This window comes from Macaca nemestrina, chromosome 12 (assembly GCF_043159975.1).
Source record: "Macaca nemestrina isolate mMacNem1 chromosome 12, mMacNem.hap1, whole genome shotgun sequence".
NCBI lineage: Eukaryota > Metazoa > Chordata > Mammalia > Primates > Cercopithecidae > Macaca > Macaca nemestrina.
In genome coordinates, this window is record NC_092136.1 from 119,261,233 (window position 1) to 119,280,819 (window position 19,587).

Sequence of the window (19,587 nt, forward strand, 5' to 3'; positions counted from 1 at the left end):
AGCTTTCCCATCTTTTACATTTTATTTTATTTTATTTTTGAGACAGGGTCTCACTCTGTTGCTCAGGCTGGACTGCAGTGGTACAATCACTGCTCACTGAAGCCTTGACCTCCTGGGCTCAAGTGATCCTCCTGCCTCCGCCTCCTGAGTAGCTGGGACCATAGGCACTTGACACTGTGCCCAGCTAATTAAATTTTTTTTTTTTTTTTTTTAAGAGGTGAGATCTCACCATGTTGCCCAAGCTGATCTTGAACTCCTGGGCTCAAGAAATCCTCCCGCCTGGCCTCTCAAAATGCTGGGATTACAGGCGGGAACCACTGCACCTGGCTTGCCCCACCATTTTATAGCTGGGACTTGAGGCCCAAGAAAGGTAATGATTTGTCAAGGTCAGACAAATATTTTGAAGAATGGTCTGGACTATTAGATCTTAGGTCTCCTGACTCCGTGTACAGTGCTCTCCAGTGCTCCCAGAGTGGATCCTCAGATCTCTGCTAGACTCATTTCCCTGGTTCATGGTGAAATAAGTAAAACGAGGACAGTCCGGGGTACTCTGAACATAGCTGTCAGGTTATCACCTTGTTTTGATTTTATGTTCTTCACCCTATTGATGAGGGAGAGATTCCCACCCCCTAAAGTTAGGAGGATCACAACATGACCTCAACACTGGACGAATGAGATCAATAGCAGTTTATTAGTCACGTATGCTCATACCCAGGAGGATAACGCTGCATGCCATGGATTGCTACATGGGAGTTGCATTCAGGGATTACCAGGAGCTGTGGGAGGCAGGCTTTGTAATGTCAAAACGGTGGAATACCCCTGTTTCCTATAAGAGAATGTGATTGGCTGTTTGCGTAATTCTGTGGGCTGGCACGGTGCTGAAGCCCACTACTCAGGGATAAGCAGAAATTGTGCCTGGCTCCCACAATAAGGAAGGTGGTTTGGCTGGGGGACCTCATCAGCAAAGTAGGGAGGGGATCTTGTAATTAGGCCATTTGAGGTCTCCCTGATATCAAGGCAGCCATAATATTGAGCTCTAATCTTTGACTAATTGCGACTATATACCTGCCTTTCCTATACTTTCATTCCAAGATTATACCTTTCCACTTTTCTGAAGAGGTGGTGGTATTGATATGTGTGTATGTATGTTTTTAATGTCCTGCTTTATAAAAAAAAAAAGAAAATTGGCAACTTTCTGTTAACCCTCACACTTCTTTGGAAATGTGACTAAGTCTATGAAATTAAAAAATCTTGGAACTGCTGTTCTACACTCTGCTACTTCTCCTAACCTCTAGTCGAGGTCAACTTCCTGAGCGAGGTTAGCTCCCTGAAGAACTGCATGTTTGGTTGGAGAATGTGACAAATACAAACTAAACATTATCTCTTGGAATGCAGGGCAGAAGTTGAGAGAAAACACCAATGGAGATAATTTAATCTTTGATAGTTATTTTAAAAACTTTATTCATGGATGGCTTAATTGATCAAATAATTAAGACATTATTGATACCAATAATGTTCCAAGGCACGGGGCTAGACTCTAGGTATACAAAGATCAATAGAACACAACCTCAAAGGCTTGTTCCAATGAGGGAAACAGAAATGATACATACATAATTAGAAAAAAAGAGGGTAGGGCCGGGTGCGGTGGCTCAAGCCTGTAATCCCAGCACTTTGGGAGGCCGAGACGGGCGGATCACGAGGTCAGGAGATCGAGACCATCCTGGTTAACACTGTGAAACCCCGTCTCTACTAAAAAATACAAAAAACTAGCCAGCCGAGGTGGCGGACGCCTGTAGTCCCAGCTACTCGGGAGGCGGAGGCAGGAGAATGGCGTGAACCCGGGAGGCGGAGCTTGCAGTGAGCTGAGATCCGGCCACTGCACTCCAGCCTGGGTGACAGCGCGAGACTCCGTCTCAAAAAAAAAAAAAAAAAAAAAAAAAAAAAAAAAAAAAAAAAAAAGAGGGTAGATACAGAGGTAGAGATGTGTAAAGGGTACTGTGGGAGTCCAGAGGAGAGACAGGTGATGACCCAATCTGTCAGAGAGGGCTTCTTGGAGGCCAGGCATGAACTGAACTTTTAAAGATAAATGGGAGCTGCCCAGGTATGGTAGACTGTCGCACCAATGGCCTCCAGTGAGTCATGCCCCCCGGGTGTCCATGCTTTTGTGTGATCCCTTCCACACTGATTCTGGGGTTGGCCATGTGCCCTACTTTGGCCAATGGGCCATCAGCAAATGTGATGAAGTCAGGAACTTGTGAAATGTTTGTACATTGGGGCTTGCTTTTTTGGAGTTCAGTTGCCACTTGAGGAAGTCTGAACTATCTCAGTTTACATCAATCACCGTTTGGGATCTGCCAGTCCCCAGTTTATCTGCCATGGGACCACACAGGCATGTGACCTGCCATGGGACCACAAAGGTATGTGGAATTCCAAGTGATGCCACACAGAAGAGATATGACCCACCCAGATAAGGCTACTGTGGTGATTCTAAAATGTGGACGCAAATTCTTTGACATTCCTTCATCAAGAGGTGACATCTATGTCCACTTGTCTTAAATCTCAATGGGCTTGTGACTGCTTCAGCTAATAGGGTAGGACAGATATGATGCTAAGAGACCTCTGTGCTGAGGCCTTAGAAGGCCACATAGCTTCTATCCTTTTTGCCAGAACACACACTCTTGGAGCCAACGTGGAAAATGTCTGGCTATCCACCTGCAGCCACCATGCCTGGCTCCAGGCAATTTCAAGTAAGGAGAGACTCTCTGGTGGCTGGAACAGTGTGAATCAGGTAGTGGTGAAACAATTGGCAAAAACAAAGTTTCTCGTGGTAACTTAGACAACAGAAGTTGTGCTTAATGAATTTGTAGATTTGGCTAAAGGGACCTGGAGACAGAATCTCAAAGTGTCATTTGGGTGCTTCTAGTTGGCATGATAAAGTATTAAAAGAGAGCTGAGCTACAAAAGGACCTGCTCAGTTTGTTAGGTGGGAAAGAAAACCAGCTCTCATTGCCAGTCTCAATATCAGGCAATGGTCTCTCAAAATTAGAACTGGCCTGAAGGTAAAGATTAAATAAAGGGTATCAAGGGTATGATTTTGCAACCTTTGTTAAGACCCCAGGGGATTTAAATGGTGTTCGGTAGACCTTCTTGACAAAACAGAAGAGTTTCTAAGAATGTTAAGGACGTTGTCCTTGCCAGACACAGTGGCTCATGCCTGTAATCTCAGTACTTTGGGAGGCCAAGGCAGGAAGATCACTTGAACCCAGGAGTTTGAGATCAGCCTGGGCAACATAATGAGACCTCATCTCTACAAAAAATAAAAAACTAACTGGGTGTGGTGTCACATGCCTGTGGTCCTAGATACTTGGGAGGCTGAGGTGGGAGGATCTCTTGAGCCTGATAGGTTGAGGCTTCAGTGAGGCACCCTAGCCTGGGCCACAGAGCAAGGCCATGTCTAAAAAGAAAAGGCATTGTTCTATAGCTGAAGTGGAGTCTTTTTTAAATTGTGTGTATGTAACTTTTGGTGCATGAAGTGGACCCCAGTAATATTCACAGAAAACCCATAAAGTTTTAAGGAGTATTGTATTGGCAAAAGCTCCGCCAGTTTGGAGTAAAAGGAACTGAAACAGTTCAAAATGAAAAGAAGCCTCTGGGCCTCCAACTTTCTATGGGCAGGAAGCTGGCCCCTATACACAGGTCCTTCTTTTAGGGAAAAGAAGGATGTCTTGGAAGGCAAAACCAACAGCCCAGAGAGTATAACTAACAGCCAGGGAGAACTGGGTCCTATTCAAGTAACATTCTCTGCCTCTAGCTTAGGGGCCCCAGTGACATGTGCCTGCCTGGATTTCAGAATTGCTTTGAACTAGTGATTGTTCTGTTCTTCTCATTTCTCCCCTTTTAATGGGAGTATCTATTGAACTTATCCTGTCCCTGTGTCACCATTGTACATTGGGCATGTGGTCTTGTCTTTTTAGCTCACAGGTCCCTAAGTGAAGAGGAGCTACCCCTGAGGAGTTGTACCCAAGGAGACTCAGCCACAGCCAGACCTACTGCACATTTTGAGATCATGGTCTTGGAGCCTGATGTCGTGATTGGCTGCTTTGGGAAGGATGGGTGTATTTCACAAGTGGGAGGACAGCGCATCTTTAGGAGTAGCGAGCAGACTGTGGTAGAGTGCCACATTAATGCCCTCAGCCAGTCATGCCTCTTTCACACTGACTCTGGGCTTGGCCATAAGACATGTTTTGGCCCATAGAAGTTCAGCAAACGTGGTGTAAGCAATTTCCTGAGTGCTTGTCACCTTAGGCAAGGACCCTGGGGCCCTGTGAGGAAGCTCGAGTTGGTCACAATGGACAGACCTGAACAGAAGTACTGTGGCTACCATCCCTCACCCCAATCTGGGAGTTGCCCATCACTGAGTAAGCCTTTCCAGGATCACCCAGTGTCCAGCCCGCTTGTCACCTAGCCACACATGCAGGAGTGAGCCCAGACAACCCCGTATGAAGCTGTTCCCTGACCAAACTGCTGACCCACAGAATAGCTGCCTTTGGTTACTAGTTGGGGTGATTTGCGACAGAGCAATAGCTAAGAAACCAGGTGAGGAGAGGGGAGAGGATCTAAGACACAGGAGGCAGTGTGAGCAAAGGAACAGAAATACAGCAAAGCAAAGCAGAGGCAGGAAAAACAGGCAGTTTGGTTTCTCGTGGCAGTGAAGACTGGGAGAGGATAATGGAGAAATGGAGAAGAGGCAGTTGAGGAAGTCCTTGTCTGTCTGGACTTGGATAATGAGGCATCATGATGGGTTTACAGGAAGAGTGTGAAATGGTTGGGTAGGTATATTCTTTAGAAAGATTACTCTGGGAGGTCGGGGTGCAGTGGCTCAGGCCTGTAATCCCAGCACTTTGGGAGACCGAGATGGGCAGATCACCTGAGGTCAGAAGTTCGAGACCAGCCTGGCCAATGTGGTGAAACCCCATCTGTACTAAAAATACAAACATTAGCCAGGTGAGGTGACAGGCGCCTGTAGTCCCAGCTACTCAGGAGGCTGAGACACAAGAATCACTTGAACCTGGGAGGCGGAGGTTGTAGTTAGCTGAGATCGCACCATTGCACTCCAGCCTCAGCGACAGTGAGACTGTCTCAAAAAAAAAAAAAAAAAAAAAAAGAAAGATTACTGTGGGGGCAGCCTGGTGAGTGACTGGAGGGCCTCATGAATCCTCTCCTACCTGTGGTTCTTTGCCTTGCAGTGCACTCAGTGCGGAGGTAGGGAGGTGGGAGGTGGCTTCTGGGGAGGAGGGTGGTGTGATGCACACTTCCTTGGGGTCAAGACCCGTATTCGTCTTATTTACTGCTGTAGCTCTGGGGCTTCCAGTTCCTGACACAAAGTAGAGTCACACAATAAATGTTTTTGGATAAACCTAAGGAGTAAGGGCGTTCAAGTATCATAGGTGCTGCCCATGAGGCAAGAAGGCGGGAATTCAAAGAAGGGTTTGGGAGAAAGCAGTGGTTGTTTTCTGGAAAGGGAAAGAAAGGCATTCCCGACAGAGAGAGCCCCAGAAACAAGGGTGGAGGTGTGAAGTGCTCCTGGGAGCTGCATCAGTGAGGGGAATGAGGGTCTGAGATGGGTCAGGAGCAGTGGAGGTGGAGAAGGTGGGGCAGATGGGAGAGACCCAAGTCAGGGGATGTTCAGTGCCTTCCTGGATGTGTTTGGGAGGCATCACAAAGACTCCCAGATTTTGGGGGTGGCTTCTCTGAAGGATGAGAGAGAGGAAGCAGCTTCAGTGCAAAAGATCATGTATTCAGTGCTGGCCCCGTTGAGCTTGAGAGCCTGTGGGATGTGCACATGGAGAGGTTCAGATGCGAGCTGAGGAGTGAGGTCGGAGGAGAGGAGAGGTTAACTGCTGGTTGCTGGCAATTAGGTGGTAATGAGCACCCCGGGAGCATGTGTAGACCTAGAAAAAAACGGAACCCAGGACAGGACCCTGAAGAGCACTGACACTTAAGGGAGCGGTTGCAGCTGAGGAGTCTGGGGAGGTAGCCAGAGGATGGATAATGAGGAGAGGATGAAGCCACAGGAACAGATGAGTTCAGTGAGGGTGTGGTCAGCAGAGTGAAGTACAGATGAAAATGTATCCTATCCATTAGATTTGGCCACAGGAGGTCACCTGGCGAGGACAGTTTCAGAAGAGTGGGAACCGAGGTCTGAAGTCATTGTTTCAAAGTACAGTTTTTATTATTAGGTATGGCAAAGGCCGCAGGGCAGGAGGCGGCCTCCATTGAAAAGATGATTTGTTAAACTCATAAATCCTGAGCTGGGGGCACACCACACAGTGGTGGCCACTGGGAAGCACTGGGCCGGTCAGGAGGCACATGGGGAGGGGGCAGTCATGGGCGGGAGCCTTCATTGTGGTTTTCAAGGGAACAAATGGGCAAGGCAGGGTGAGCAGGCTTAGGATTGGCTATGTTGAATAATTGCAGTGGGCTCTGGGCATAGGAGCTGTCCTAGTTGTGTGGAACCTGGCCTTGGGCAATCAGGGCAGGTGGCTGGTGGCTCTGAGTGTGAAAGTCAATAAAGGAGGCGTTTGGAGCGTGCACTCTGGACTGGTTGAGTGGGAGAGTTATCTCCGATCTCTACGAATTGGCTAACCGTGGGAGGAACAGTCACCTCAGATGTTAAAACATCATAATAGAGAAAATAAAAGACATGGTTAATATAGTCGTGGGTTGAGGAGCAAGTGGGGAGACAAGATGGAGGCTGCAAAGCAAAGAGGAGCTTTTAAATGAGCAGCAGCTGCTTGAGGGCCACAGGGTCCCTTCTTCTCCTGAGGGGCTGGCCTGGGAGGTGGCTTGCAGGATGGCTGAGAGACAGCCAGCATCTTCTGTGGAGGCCTGGGCCTGCCTCCTGGTGAGATCCCCCTTGTGACTTCCGGCCGGGCAGCACAGCATCTGGCATGGACACTCCAGGCATGAGGTGTGGGGCCGCTCAGCTTCAATCTTGTGGTTTCGGTTTGGCTGAGCTCAGCTGTTCTCAGTGTGCACCAAGCCAAAGGAGAGCCAGACAGGGCTGTCTGAGAGGTGAGGATAGCCCCCGAGACTGAGTCAGTCTCTCCAGCACAGAGAAAATGAGTTAGCTTTTTTTTTTTTTTTTTTGTCAGGGACAGCTATGCCTAGGGAATAAGCAAGACTCATCCTTGTGGAATGTGAGCAGTTAGTTTTTTTTTTTTTTTTTTTTTTTTTTTAACGTCTTTTGAAGAAAAAATACACAAGCAGAGATCCCACGGTTGTCCGAGGCCACTTCTACCTCAACTGTCCACAGCCAGGACCCACCAACAGCAAAAGTGCTTTGTAAGCAAGCTGCTGCTCCCTGATATACAAGCTGTAGCATCCCCACCACCTTCCAAAGAAGCCGACAATCCCCCAACGTCCCTTGCCAGCTGGCTTCAGTTAGTAGTTGCAGAATGCAAATGAAGCATGCTGCAGCGACTCTGGATTGGGCTGCTCCAAAGGGGGGGGAAATTCACCTCCCAGTAGGGAAGAGGAAGAAAGTCAGAAATACTTTCTTTATATTCGAGGCATTTCTGCTGCTCCTTGGCAGGAAGGAAAGGAGAATGTCGTGGGTGTTCATTTTTCCAAAGTGCACTGTGTAGGAAAGCATGTGAGTTTCAGCTTCTCCGGGTGAGAGCATGGGGAGCAGCCTGAGAGTCCATGTGATGGTGTGCATGTGTGTGCGTGTGCACACGTGTGTGTGTGCACATGTGTGTGAGTTGGCAGCAGTCGGAGCTCTGCTCACTCAGGTACAACCTCAGCCCTGGATACCCCTGTCTTCAGCTCACCCAGGCAGATCTCTGTCCTTTGAGCCTCCCAGAGGGTATTGGAGGAAGGGGCAGACCTGAGGCAAGTGACTCCAAGCCTGAAATCTTTCTCAGCCAAATCCTGTGGGTCATCCTTTCTCATCTTCACTGCCTATATCCAGTCATTCATCCAACTTTGGATTCTATCTGCAGAATGCTCCTTGGAGCCAGATCTTTCTCTCCATCCTCACTGACACAGCCTTAACCCCTAGTCTTCATCTCTCTTGCTTAGACCATTGCAGTAGCCTGCTAGCTGGTATCCTGTCTCCAGTCTCTTCCTCCATGCTGCTACTAGAGTAATTCACCAACCCCAACCATGTTTTGTTTTGTTTTTTTTGAGACAGAGTCTCACTCTGTCGCCCAAGTTGGAGTGAAGTGAGTGACGCGATCTCGGCTCACTGCAAGCTCCCCACCCTGGTTTTATGCCATTCTCCTGCCTCAGCCTCCCGAGTAGCTGGGACTACAGGTCCCCGCCACCATGCCCAGCTAATTTTTTTTTGTATTTTTAGTAGAGATAGAGTTTCACCGTGTTAGCCAGGATGATCTCGATCTCCTGACCTTGTGATCTGCCCGCCTCGGCCTCCCAAAGTGCTGGGATTACTGGCATGAGCCACTGCGCCTGGCCTATTTGTTTTTTTTTTTTTTTTTTAAAGAAATTGTATACTTAAAAAAAGTCTAATACATGTATGTGGTTCCAAATACAATGGAAGTAAGAACATAGAGTAAAAAGTACATCTTTCATCAAATCCTGTCCTCTAGCTATTGCTACAGTTGTTAGCAACTGTGTAACTTCCAGAAATCTTCCATGCATGTAACAATATTAGCAAATCTATTTTTTTGTTGGGAGTAGGGAGCACACAAATGTAGTCTATTATACACTTTATTTTGCCTCTTGCCTTTTTTTCACTGAACAATGTCTCTTGGGGGTCGTTCTGTATGACAACATATGCAGTTGACTTATTTTTATCAATTGTATAATATTCCATTTTATGGACATATTACTGTATATTTGATGAGTCCTATATCAATGGCTATTTAGGTGATTTGCAAACTATACTATTACAAACAATGCTCTAATGAATGATTTATGCAAATGTAATTTCATATGTTTGATCTATCTGTAGGACAAATTCTTTAGAATTTGGGTGCCATTATTATTATTATTATTATTAGATAGGCTCTTGCTCTGTTGCCCACACTTGTGTGCTGTGGCACAATCATAGCTCACTGCAGCCTTGAACTCCTGGGCTCCAGTGATCATCTACCTCAGCCTCCCAAGTAGCTGGGACTACAGGTGTGTGCCACGATGCCCAGTAATGATTTTACTTTTTTGAAGAGATGGGGTCTCACTGTATGGCCCAGGCTGGTTTCAAACTCCTGGCCTCAAGCCATCCTCCAGCCTCAGCCTCCCCAAATCATGGAATTACAAGTGTAAGCCACCATGCCCAGCTCCTTTGACTATTATTACTAAATATTTAATTCCAATTAAATTATTTAAATGTTTTCTTTGTAAAAGATGAAGAACAGACCTCTATCTGCAGTCCAGAACTCTTCCCCGAGCTCTGACCCATCGATTAGCAATGACTTAATATATCTACATGGCCATATCAAATCGTTTACTATGTCCTAAATTGACGTCCAGTCTTTGCCATCACATAGATGGGAGCCTCCCCGCCCCATGCATGCAATTGCTTAAGCCAAGCCCCTGAAGTTGTCTGCGATGTCTTCATCTGCACCTGCTTGTGTAGCCCATTGTGGTTCCTGTGTGCTTCACCTCCTGTTAGCTTTCTTTTTTGCCTACTTCTCCCCATGCTCTTGCACCATCAGTAACCCTTTTAACTCCACAGCCGCTTCAGCTGCAGCCCTCTGCAGGAGTGATTTCACTGCCCCACTCAGAGCCTGCATCATCTCCTTCTGGACTAGTGCAGTCATAATAAGAGCATGGCATCCAAAGTGCTTGCGGTGTGTCAGCACTGTGCTGGGTACATTGCCCATACCAGCTGCTTTTCACCCTCACAGTCACCCTCAGGGTAGCTGTACTATCACCATCCCCCTTTCACAAACGAGGAAGCTGAGGCACTGAGAAGTTCATCAGCTGGTAAGGGGCTGAGCTCTTCAACACTATTCTTGAGTGTTCTTTGAACCTCCTAAATGATCCTCTGCCTCCATTCACACCCCTTACAGGCCATTCCCCAGCATTCCGCAGATCATGGCCCGCCCAACTTTAAAACCGTCAGTGGCTCAGCCTCCCATGTTTCTTAGAAGGAAACTCAAATTCCCACAAGGGGCTGCATGTGGAGACCTCACGACCCTCTCCGCCTCGCCACCATCTTCCTCACCAGCATCACACCTGACAGCCTTTCTTTTGGTCCCTAGAGGTTTCAACCATTTCCCACCTCAGGGCCCTTGAACACACTCTGTTTTTAGGGAACAGTGCTTCTCTACTTGGGTTATTCTCCCACCCTCTACTCCCCTCCCTTCCTCAGGGGATATGAGGCCATGTCTGGAGACATTTTTGGTTGTTGCAATTGGGGTGAGTTGGGGATGGTATTGGCATTTAGTGGGCAGAGGCCAGGGATGCTGCCTAACATCCCACAACATGCAGGACAGTCCCCAGCAAAGAGTTGCCTAAAATAACAACCAATAGTTGGTAAACCCTGGTCTGGAAACCACTGCATCTTTGCCTGCTTCATTCATTTTCATGTGGCAGATGTTGGCGAAAAATATCACCTCCCCAGAAATGTCTTCCTGACTCTTCTATTTAGAAGAGAGCCAGCCTCAAGCCCTATGCAAGTTATCACTATCATTTCCCTAATGATTAGTACTTTTGCTTTTTTCTGGTTTTCTGGGTTCAGTGCTGAGGCACTGTTGCTAATCTTCATTAAAAAAAAGAAACAAGCAAGCAAAACTCCCTAGTGAGCTCTTCTAGGTTTCCTTAGTTGGAAACATATTTTTACTGTACCTTTTCTGTGTTTCGATATGTTTAGATGCACACATACTGACCATCGTGTTACAGTTGCCTGCAGTGTTCGGTACAGTCACAGGCTGTACATGTTTATAGACTAGGAGTAAAAGGCTGTCCCATACAGCCCGTGTGTAGTAGGCGGTACCATCTAGGTTTGTATGAGTACACTCTATGACGTTCCCCCAGTGATGAAATTGCCTAATGATGCATTTCTCAGAATGTATCCCTGTTGTTGAGTGAAGCACGACTATATACTTACTTAAACAGTTTCTATTTCTTTTTTCTTTTTTTTTTTTTGAGACGGAGTCTCGCTCTGTGGCCCAGGCTGGAGTGCAGTGGCGCGATCTCGGCTCACTGCAAGCTCCGCCTCCCGGGTTCACGCCATTCTCCTGCCTCAGCCTCCCGAATAGCTGGGACTACAGGCGCCCACAACCGCGCCCGGCTAATTTTTTTGTATTTTTAGTAGAGACGGGGTTTCACCGTGGTCTCGATCTCCTGACCTTGTGATCCGCCCGCCTCGGCCTCCCAAAGCGCTGGAATTACAGGCGTGAGCCACCGCGCCCGGCCTTTTTTTTTTTTTTTTGAGGCAGAGTCTCGCTCTGTCGCCCAGGCTGGAGTGCAGTGGCCGGATCTCAGCTCACTGCAAGCTCCGCCTCCCGGGTTCACGGCATTCTCCTGCCTCAGCCTCCCGAGTAGCTGGAACTACAGGCGCCTGCCACCTCACCCGGCTAGTTTTATGTATTTTTTAGTACAGAGGGGGTTTCACCATGTTAGCCAGGATGGTCTCGATCCCCTGATCTCGTGATCCGCCCGTCTCGGCCTCCCAAAGTGCTGGGATTACAGGCTTGAGCCACCAAGCCCGGCCAAACAGTTTCTATTTCATCCAAGGGAAAGTAACACAGTCTTAAAACTTCCCTTCATAATGGGAGGATCTAATTTCATAAATGAATCCTCCAAGAGTATTTTAATTTTAACTTTTAAATTTTACTTTAAGTTCTGGGATACATGTGCAGAACATGCAGGTTTGTTACATAGGTATACATGTGCCATGGTGGTTTGTTGCACCTATCAACCTGTCATCCCTTTAAGCCCTGTATGCATTAGGTATTTGTCCTAATGCTCTCCCTCCCCTTGCCCCCCAACCCCCAACAGGCCCCGGTGTGTGATGTTCCCCTCCCTGTGTCCATGTGTTCTCATTGTTCACCTCCCACTTACAAGTGAGGTATTTGGTTTTCTGTTCCTGTGTTAGTTTGCTGAGAATGATGGCTTCCAGCTTTATCCATGTCCCTGCAAAAGACATGAACTCATTCTTTTTTAAGGCTGCATAGTATTCCATGGTATATATGTGCCACATTTTCTTCATCCAGTCTGTCATTGATGGACATTTGCATTGGTTCCAAGTCTTTGCTATTGTAAATAATGCTGCAATAAACATACGTGTGCATGTGTCTTTTTTTTTTTTTTTTGAGATGGAGTCTTGCTCTGTTGCCCAGACTGGAGTGCAATGGTATGATCTCAGCTCACTGCAACCTGAGCCTGCCAAGTTCAAGTGATTCTCCTGCCTCAGCCTCCTGAGTAGCTGGGATTACAGGCATGTGCCACCATGCCTGGCTAATTTTGTATTTTTAGTCAAGATGGGGTTTCTCCATATTGGTCAAGCTGGTCTTGAGCTCCTGACCTCAGGTGATCCGCCTGCCTTGACCTCCCAAAGTGCTGGGATTACAGGTGTGAGCCACCACACCTGGCCGTGCATGTGTCTTTATAGTAGAATTATTTATAATCCTTTAGGTATATACCCAGTAATGGGACTGCCAGCTCGAATGGTATTTCTGGTTCTAGATCCTTGAGGAATCGCCACACTGTTTTCCACAAAGGTAGAACTAATTGACTCTCCCACTAACAGTGTAAAAGCATTCCTGTTTCTCCACCACGGGGACTTCTTTTATAAGGGCAGTAATCCCATTCACGAGGGCAGAGCCGTTCGGACCTAATTGACTCTCACCTCTTAATGCCATCACCTTGGGAGTTAAGTTTCAACATGAATTTTGGCGTGACACAAACATTCAGACTATATATAGCAAAGGGGATGCCAAAAACCTCAATAACCAATATAAATACTATTATGAAAGCCTGGTGAATAAAATATCAATATTCTTTTTTTTTCTTTTTTTTTTTTTTGAGATGGAGTCTCGCTGTGTTGCCCAGGCTGGAGTGCAGTGGTGCGATCTTGACTCACTGCAACCTCTACCTCCCAGGTTCAAGTGATTCTCATGCCTCAGCCTCCCAAGTAGCTGGGACTATAGGCACACTCCACCATACACAGCTAATTTTTTTTTGTGTGTGTGTGTTTCAGTAGAGACGGGGTTTCACCATGTTGCCTAGGCTGGTCTCAAATCCCTGAGTTTGGGCAGTCTGCCTGCCTTGGCCTGGAGTGCTGGGATTACAGGTGCGAGCCACTGCGCCTGGCCAAAATATCTTGATTCTAAACAAAGACAGGATCTGACCCTGCACTTGCATGAATCATTTCATGTTACCCTCACCCTGGCCCTGTCACTGGATAAAAGCTACTGTTACCATCTTAAATGCAGCAGGAAGAACTTCCTTTTTATAAAAAGAAAGCAAAACTTCCTTTTGTTGGAGTTTAAAACACATAGACAGCATGTGCAGATCGCTGGTATATGGCTTGATGACTTTTGGCAAATTCACACACAGGTGCAACCAGAACCCAGCCCAAGAACCTGAGTTGACCAGCCCTTCAGGAGCTACCCTCATGCCCATGTTCCAGGCACTAACCCCACTGCAAGGTGAGCTAATCCCTAACCTGGGTTTTTTTCTTGATTTTTTTCATTGAAGTGAAATTCACATAACATAAAATTAACCTACTTAAAGCATACAATTCCGTGGCATTTCGTATGACTCACAATGACCACCTCTGTCATGTTCCAAAACATTTTTATCTCAAGGAAAACTTTTAAAATTTTATTTTTTATTATTGCTTGGGAATGACTCTCACAAAAAGAAAACTTTTGTCACAGTTTTTTTTTTTTTTGGAGACAGAGTCTCGCTCTATCACCCAGGCTGGAGTGCAGTGGCATGATCTCAGTTCACTGCAACCTCTGCCTCTGAGGCTCAAGAGATTCTCCTGCCTTAGCCTCCCAAGTAGCTGGGATTACAGGAGCCCACCACCATGCCTGGCTAAATTTTGCATTTTTAGTAGAGACGGAGTTTCAACATGTTGGCCAGGCTGGTCTTGAACTCCTGGCCTCAGGTGATCCACCCACCTCTGCCTCTCAAAGTACTGGGATTACAGGCGTGAGTCACTGTGCCCAGCTTTATCATAGGGAAAACTTTGTGTCCATTAAGCAGTTACTGTTTATTCCCTCTACTCCCAGCCCCTGGTAATCATCAGCCTGCTTTCTATCTGTAGGAATTTACCTATTTTGGATATTTCTAATTACAATATGTAACCTTATATGTCTAATTCTTTTACTTAGCACAGTGTTGTCAAGGTTTACGCATGAAACCAATATCCCGGTTCATCCATATTCTAGCATGTATCAGCACCTCATTCCTTTTTATTGCTGAATTATAGTTCACTGTATGTCTATACTGTATTATCATTTATCCATTCATCTGTTGATAGACATTCGAGTTATTTCCACTTTTTGGCTATTGTGAATAGTGCTGCTAAGAGCATTTGTGTACAAATGTTTGTTTAAATAGCTGTTTTGGCCAGGTGTGGTGGCTCGTGCCCGTAATCACAGCACTTCGAGAGGCTGAGGTGGGTGGATCACTTGAGATCAGGAGTTTGAGACCAGCCTAGCCAACATGGTGAAACACCATCTTTACTAAAAATACAAAAATTAGCTGGGTATGGTGGCATGTGCCTATAGTCCCTATAGCTACTTGGGAGACTGAGGCAGGAGAAGTGCTTGAACCCGGGAGGTGGAGGTTGCAGTGAGCCGAGATTGTACCACTGCACTCCAGCCTGAGTGACAGAGTGAGACTCTGTCTCAAAAAAAAGAAAAGTAAATAAATAAATAGCTGTTTTAAATTCTTTTGGGTATATACCTAGAAGCGGAATTGCTGGGTCACATGAACATTTGGTGTTTAATTTTTTGAGGAAATACCAAACTATTTTGCACAGAGGTGGTACCATTTCATATTCCACTCTTAATGCACAAAGCTTCCAGTGTCTTCGTATTTTCATCAACAGTTACCAACAGTTATTCCTTCTTCTCTTTTTTTTTTTTTTTTTTTTTGAGATGGAGTCTTGCTCTGTCGCCCAGGCTGGAGTGCAGTGGTGCGATCTCGGCTCACTGCCAGCTCTGCCTCCTGGGTTCACGCCATTCTCCTGCCTCAGCCCCCCGAGTAGCTGAGACTACAGACGTCCGCCACCGCGCCCGGCTAATTTTTTGTATTTTTAGTAGAGACGGGGTTTCACCGTGTTAGCCAGGATGCTGTCTGTCTCCTGACCTCGTGATCTGCCCACCTTGGCCTCCCAAAGTGCTGGGATTACAGGCGTGAGCCACTGTGCCTGGCCTCCTTCTTCTTTTTTTTTTTTTTTTAAATTACAGTCATTCTAGTGGTTGTGAAGTGGTTTCTCACTGTGGTTTTGATTTGCATTTTCCTAATGACTAATGATATTAAGCATCTTTTCATGTGCTTATTGGCCATTTGTGTATCTTCTTTGGAGAAATGTCTATTCAAGATTTTTGCCCTTATTTTTTTCTTTTTTCACTTCCATCCTCTTAGAATGTGAACCCGTTCCCCTTTTTATTGGGTTGTTTATTTTGTTGAGTTATAAGAATGCTTTATGTATTCTGGATACTAGACACTTAAAATACAGGATTTACAAATATTTTCTTACATTCTGTAAGTTGCCGTCTTAGTCTGTTCAGGCTGCCATAATGAAATACCATAGGCTGAGTGGTTTAAACATCAGAAATTTTATTTGTCATAGTTCTGGAAGCCATAAGTCCACGATCCAGGTTTCAGACAGTTTGGTTTCTGGAGAGGGCTTACTTCCTAAGGCTTGTAGACTCTTATCTTCTCCCTGTGTCCTCATGCAGCCTTTCCTCACTGGGGGTGGGATAGGAGCAAGAGAGCTCTCTGGTGTCTCATATCTCTTTGTACTAGTGTTTCATGTTGCTGTAAAGGAATACCTGAGGCTGGGTAATTTATAAAGAAAAGAGGGCCGGGTGCAGTGGCTCACGCCTGTAATCCCAGCACTTTGGGAGGCCGAGGTGGGTGGATCACTTGTGGTCGGGAGTTCAAGACCAGCCTGGCCAATATGGTAAAACCCCGTCTCTACTAAGAATACAACATTAGCCAGGCGTGGTGGCGAGCGCCTGTAATCCCAGTTACTTGGGAGGCTGAGACAGGAGAATTGCTTGAACCCAGGAGGCAGAACCCAGTGAGCAGAGATCATGCCACCACTCTCCAGTCTGGGCATCTCAAAAAAATTTAAAAAATAAAATAAAATAAAAGAGGTTCATAGTTCTGCAGGCTGTACAAGCATGGCACCAGCATCTGCTCGGCTTCTGCGGAGGCCTCAGGAAGCTTTTACTCATGGCCTCAGGAAGATTTTACTCATGAAGGGGGAGGAGGTGCATCACGTGGGGAGAGCGGGAGCAAGACAGAAAGGGAGGAGGTGCCAGGTTCTTTTAAACAACCAGTTCTTACATTAATTAACAGAGCAAGAACTCACTCATTACCACAGGGGAGGGCACCAAGACATTCGTGAGGGATCCACCCCCATGACCCAAACACCTCCCGCCAGGCCCCACCTCCAACACTGAGGATCACATTTCAGCATGCGATTTGGAGGGACAGACATCCAGACTGTATCACTCCGTAAGGGCACTAATCCTATCAGATTAGGGCCCTGCCCTTGTGATCTCATCCAGCCTCTATTACTTCCTTAGAGGCCCCATCTCCAAATATAGCTGTACTGGGGGTTAGGGATTCAACAGATGAATTTGGGGGGACACAAACATTCAGTCCATAACAATTGTCTTTTCACTTAAAATTTTTTTTCATTTAATTGTTTTTAATTTAAAATTTTTGTGGCTAGGTGTATATGTTGTAGCAGGTATATATATTTATGGGGCATATGGAATATTTTGATATAGGCATACAATGTGTAATAATTTCATCAGGGCAAATGAGATACCTGTCACCTCAAGCGTCTATCCTTTGTGTGACAAACAATCCAGTGATACCCTTTTGGTTATTTAAAAATGTACAATTAATTTATTATTGAATAATAATCTGTTTGCTATTTTTTTTTGTTCCTATTGACCATCCATCCTTCTTCCCCACCCCCACACTATCCTTCCCAGCTTCTGGTAACCATCCTTCTACTCTCTATCTCCATGAGTTCAATTGTTTGAATTTTTAGCTCCCACAATTAAATGAGAACATGTGAAGTTTGTCTTTCCATGCCTGGCTTATTTCACTTAACATAATGGCCTCCAGTTCCATCCATATTGTTGCAAATGACAGGCTCTCATTCTTTTTATGGCAGATTGTACTCCATTGTGTGCATGTACTACATTTTCTTTATCCATTCATCTCTTGACAGACCCTTGGGTTGTTTCCAAATTTTGGCTATTGTGAACAGTGCTGCAATAAACATGGGAGTGCAGATATCTCTTTAATATACTGATTTCTTTTCTTTTGGATATCTACCTAATAGTGGGATTGCTGTATAATATGGTAGCTCTGTTTTTAGTTTTTTGAGGAACCTCCAAACTGTTTTTTATAGTGGTTGTACTAATTTACATTCCCACTAGTAGTGTACCAGGGTCCCTTTTCTCTACATCCTCTCCAGCATTTGTCATTTCCTGTCCTTTGAATAAAAGCCATTTTTAACTGGGGTGAGATAATATCTCATTGTAGTTTTGATTTGCATTTCTCTGATGATCAATGTTGAGCACTTTTTCATATACCTGTTTGCCATTCGTATTTCTTCTTTTGAGAAATTTCTGTTTTTTTCACATGATATCCTTTGATGCACAAAAGTTTTTAATTTTGGTGAAGTTCAACTTGCCTGTTTTTTCTTTGGATGCGTATGCTTTTGGTGTCATATCTATGAATCCATTGCCAAATCCAAGGTCATGAAGATTTACCCTTACGTTTTCTTCTAAAAGTTTTGTAGTTTTAGCCCTTACACAGGTTGTTGATTCATTTCGAGTTAATTTCTGTGTGTGGTATGACATAGCTTCATTCTTTTGCATGCGAATATCTAGTTTTCCCATCACCGTTTGTTGATGGTTATCTTTCCTCACTGAATAGTCTTGGCACACTTGTTGAAACATTAATTGGGTGTAGGTGTATGGGTTTATTTCTGGACTTTCTGTTCTGTTCCATTGGTTTGTATATCTCCATGTCTATTTTTATGGCAGTACCTCACTGTTTTGATTACTGTAGCTTTGAAGTAAGTTTTGAAATTGGGATGCGTGAGTCTCATAGCTTGGCCTTTATCACCAGGAATTAATTTTGCCTAGTTTAGCAATTTATATAAATGGAATCCTGTAACATGTACTCTTTGTGTCTTCTTCTTCCACTTTATATTATGTTTGAGAACTACCTTTTCAAGTTAAGTAAAAAAAAAAAAAAAAACTTCAATTAACACATTTAAATTATTTTAAACATTTAAAAAGGATGAAAAGATTAAAGTGAAAATCAATGCTGAGTACCCAGTGTGAGCAGTTTCTTGAGCATTTCTGGAGGGAAATGGTAGGCATGAACAGGCCTCTGACTGTGAACCTCCCCGCAACAAAGAGATGGCAACACATACTATACCTGGAAGACAGTAGCTCGTTAGACTTGCTTTCTAAATCTTCCTTCTGTTAACTTACTTTTATCTCCATTCCTATTGCCATTTTCAGTCCATTTTTTAAAGCATGCACGGCTGTTACTTTGCAGCCTGTCACTCAATTTGGGGGTGTCTGGCATTTCCTCATAATTATGTTCAGTTTACACATTTGGGCAGTGCGAACCACTGAAGTGACTGTGTTCTTCTCAGTCTGTCATATCACGGGTACCTCATGTCAGTTGCTGCTGTTACAGGTGAAATGAATTTTAACCACTGGGTGAAGGGGGAGTCTACCAGGTTTCTCCACTGCAAAATTATCAATTTTTCTTTTTCAATTAATAAGTAATCTGTGGGAAGACTTTTTGAGGTAATGTATTTCTTGTTCCTCATCAAACATTCACTTAAGGTTTTAACCTCCATTGACGATTTTTCCCTGAATCAATGATTACCCTGATGATGGCAAAATGGTTTGTATTAATTACATTTGCATGGTCTTTGAGCTCTCCTGAACTCTACAGCCAGACCGGGTCAGTAGCTCTGTAAGGTGCCTCTTGCTTCTACCTGTCTCTGGCTCCTGAAACCTGGCCTACCATCTCCAGGAGGCTCAGCTTCTAGGCCCAGGGGGGAATTGAAGACCCAGGAAGAGTGAAAGAGATATCTGGAGCCCAGGGCAACACTGTCAGATACACTGAACTTGCTTCTATGCTCCCACTCCTGGCTCCAGAGAAATCTGATGTCTGAGGGACAGAAGCTACACAAAATGGTGTATCTTGAACTGTCTCATCTCAGAGGTCATGTCTCTTATTTTTGTTCTAAGGCCTGATCAGGATCTCTTTTTCTCTGAGCCAGGATCTAAATCTAAATCTTTAATTTTGAAATGAAATTTGGACTCTTGGCTGTTAGAACCCCAATTTCCAGAGCGAGTTGTCCTCTGGAATCAATCCTAGAGT

General features: G+C 45.2%; 1 protein-coding gene across 27 annotated transcripts in view; it reads left to right on the forward strand.

The window, feature by feature from the left end:
• LOC105476367 (uncharacterized) overlaps window positions 1–19,587 on the forward strand; it is a 118,448-nt gene that overhangs the window by 32,688 nt on the left and 66,173 nt on the right. For 14 of the 27 annotated variants that reach the window (XM_071075694.1, XM_071075692.1, XM_071075693.1 and 11 more), the window contains one exon: window positions 13,528–13,619. The exons of the other annotated variants lie outside the window; for them this stretch is intronic. Coding sequence is in view for 6 of the 14 variants with exons in the window: in XM_071075712.1 (XP_070931813.1) it covers window positions 13,528–13,619 (92 nt within the window). In the remaining 8 variants the exon portion in view is untranslated. The remainder of the gene's footprint in view (window positions 1–13,527; window positions 13,620–19,587) is intronic. 27 annotated transcript variants of the gene reach the window in all.